Source organism: Geospiza fortis, unplaced genomic scaffold (genome assembly GCF_000277835.1).
Source record: "Geospiza fortis unplaced genomic scaffold, GeoFor_1.0 scaffold57, whole genome shotgun sequence".
Lineage (NCBI taxonomy): Eukaryota > Metazoa > Chordata > Aves > Passeriformes > Thraupidae > Geospiza > Geospiza fortis.
The window spans coordinates 72984-75858 of record NW_005054561.1 but is presented as its reverse complement, the minus strand read 5'-3'; the positions used below and the strand labels follow the sequence as shown (position 1 = coordinate 75858).

Genomic DNA, 2875 nt, shown 5'->3' with positions numbered 1-2875 from the left:
CTCTGTGCCAGGGCCTGCCCACCCTCACAGGGAAGAATTTCTTCTTCACATATGATCTAAATTTCTTCTCTTTTAGTTTAAAACCATCCCCCCCTTGTCCTATAACTATCTGCCTTTGCAATTAGTTGTTCTCCAACTTTTTACTAAGACTCTTTAAGCACTGGAAGGCCACACTGAGGCCTGCCCTTATGGACATGGCTGCTTTCAAACCTCCAGGAACTCTGCTGGGGGGATTGCTTCATAAAAAAATGTGTCTAACCCTTCCATGGAATGGAAATAAAAAAAAAAGGGGGGAGGGGGAAGACAACTTTTCATATCCAATGAAGAATTTATCCATGATTTTTAAGCTACCTGCTTCCACAGCATCACTTCAGTGAGCCTACAGAGCTGAGGGAGCCTTGAGCTCCCCTGAGCACAACTGGCCACACATTTTAGGGCAGGCAGTGAGCTGTGGGGCACTGTCACTGTCCCAGCCCAGATGTGCATGAGCAAGGAGCTGTTTTGTCTACTGGCCTGCAGTGGTTGACCCCACACTCCCTGCTGGGGTAGTCGCTGTCCCACTCAGTGCTTCCTGGGGGGTTTGATGCACCAGGAGAACGGGGTCCAACACTGTTCTGAAACTCAGACGAAATATGGGAGAAGTCCTGCAGGGTGGAGAGGAAAAGGAGGGTTACAGGGGCATACAAAGCAGGAGAAGTGCAGATTTAATAAGAGTGCATAATCACATTTACAGGCATTGTCCCCCAAAACCTGTCAGTTCAGAGCACAGGAGGAGCCCCAGGGACAGAGGGGGGTCCAAGCCCAGACATGGTGCCAGTGCAGCAGCACATTTGACATCCCTTTTCCCTGCTCTTTTTGTCAGGACCTCCCTCCTGGGGGCTGGCAATGGCTGTGGAGGGCACACAGCCACAAAAGCCTTTGGGTTTTTGCAGTCTGGTCACCAAAGCAGTGTCCAGTGCAGTGCTGAGTTCCCACTCCAGTGCTCAGGAACAAGGGACAGCCACACAATCAACACTGTCCCCACGAGCTGCCACCACTGGCAACTCTGCAAGGACACTGAGGGGCTGCTCCAGCTGAAAGCTGATAATTTTCCCTATTTTTTTGGGGTGAGTTTAATTAAATTTACATCCATTAGGCAATGTATATAAACCAGATCCATGATAGTTACCTGGCAAAGAACATGATTTTTTTCCAAAATATCCAAATTAGGGCAATGGGAGGTTTTTTTTTTTAATTTTTATATTTTGTTCACAAACTATGTGGAATGAAGTTTCACAAAATGCTGCCCTCAGCAACAGCTCCTACCCCAATGAGTGAGTGTGAGGATCCCCTATAATGCTCTCACCAAATTACAGAAGCCACTTTGGCAGTGCAGAGCCAAAGCCCAACTCCCGTGCTGGAGAAGTCAGGATCATTGAGTACAGACATTAACCCAACACTGCCACCCCACCACTAAACCCTGTCCCCAAGTGCCACATTTACACATTTTTTAAAGCTTCCAGGAATGGTGACTCCACAACTTCTCTGGGCAGCTGTTCCACTGCCTGATAACCCTTTCAACAGACATTTTGTTTAATTTTCAATCTAAGCATTCTCTGACACAACTTGAGGCCATCTCTTGTGCTGTCCCTGCTCCCTGTGAGCACAGCCCAACCTGGGGCTGTCCCCTCCTGTCAGGGAGTCACAATGTGAAAAATGTGTATTTTATGATTGGCTTTTAGAAAATATTAAAATTAATATTGTATGCGTCGTGTTAGAAAGTTACGCTGTATTAATTTTTTTTAGTAGTGTGTTAAATATAGTTTTAGGTTATAACATAATGTTAAAATAGAAACTATGCTATGTAAGATACTTTTTTAAAGAAAGGACTCGCACTGAGATAGCAGCCACAGGACACCTGAATCTTTCAGAGAAAGAGAATTTATTGCTCCATTATCAGGAGAAATGAACTTCTTCCTGCCTCACTCACCCGAGTGAGCCTCACTCAGCTGAGTTAGGATTAAGAGGAAGAAGATGACCAGAGAGAATCCTGTGTTTGAATGGAATTTATGCATCATGTATGAGGTGTATGAATATGCAACAGGCTGCTGCTTTTAAGGGTTAATCCTCTGTTAATGTGGGTCCCTTTTCAGGCTTATTTTGCCCAGAAAAAGGCACCCAGACCATCCATAACTCTTTGTTTTTATTGTCTCACATTGCCCTAATCCAAATTGTCCAAATTATTATTACTCTAATTATATTAGAGTTCTTTTTATAACCATTATTTTTATAACCGTTATTTATAACCATTTTATTACCACGAAACTTTCAAAATTTTAAAAAAACAAGCGATTGGCATTTTTCACACACAAGTTCCCCCCTGAGCCTCCTTTTCTCCATGCTGAACCCCTTTCCCAGCTCCCTCATCCCTTCCTGGTGCTCCATCCCCCCCATCCCCAGCACTGACCTGCTGGCCGGGCGGCGAGGCGTTGATGGGGGGCTGTACCTGTAGTGCCATGGGGGGGGACAGGAGGGGCTGCTGGGGGACCTGCTGCTGGCTGAGGGGCTGGGGCAGGAGCGAGCTCTGCGGGTGGTGCAAGGACAGCTGCTGGTGGAGCGGGGGGCTGATCTGGAAGGAGGGTGGAGGGGAGGCACTGATGCTGGGCAGCAGGGGCTTGGAGGGCAGCGTGCGGGACAGCCCCGCGTGAGGGTGCCCACGGTAGCTCTGCAGCTCGGATGGGGACAGGAAGGAGCCCAGGCCAGGGTAGGGAGAGGATGCCTGAGGAGGCATGGGGTACATGGGCTGCTTGGGAGGGATCATCTTGGATGGGGGGTTGCTCTGGGTGCTTTTCGTCTCCCCCTGGTCGGCAGAGCTCTGTGGGGAAACAGAGGGGGA

At 48.2% G+C, this 2875-nt stretch overlaps 1 protein-coding gene across 1 annotated transcript in view; it reads right to left on the bottom strand.

Moving 5' to 3' along the window:
- The window catches only part of TOX2 (TOX high mobility group box family member 2), a 74764-nt gene that overhangs the window by 7083 nt on the left and 64806 nt on the right, over positions 1-2875 (bottom strand). The window contains exons 6-7 of the mRNA XM_005429643.3: positions 2447-2854; positions 514-644 (exon numbers count right to left, since the gene is read on the bottom strand). Coding sequence (XP_005429700.2) covers positions 514-644; positions 2447-2854 — 539 coding nt within the window. The remainder of the gene's footprint in view (positions 1-513; positions 645-2446; positions 2855-2875) is intronic.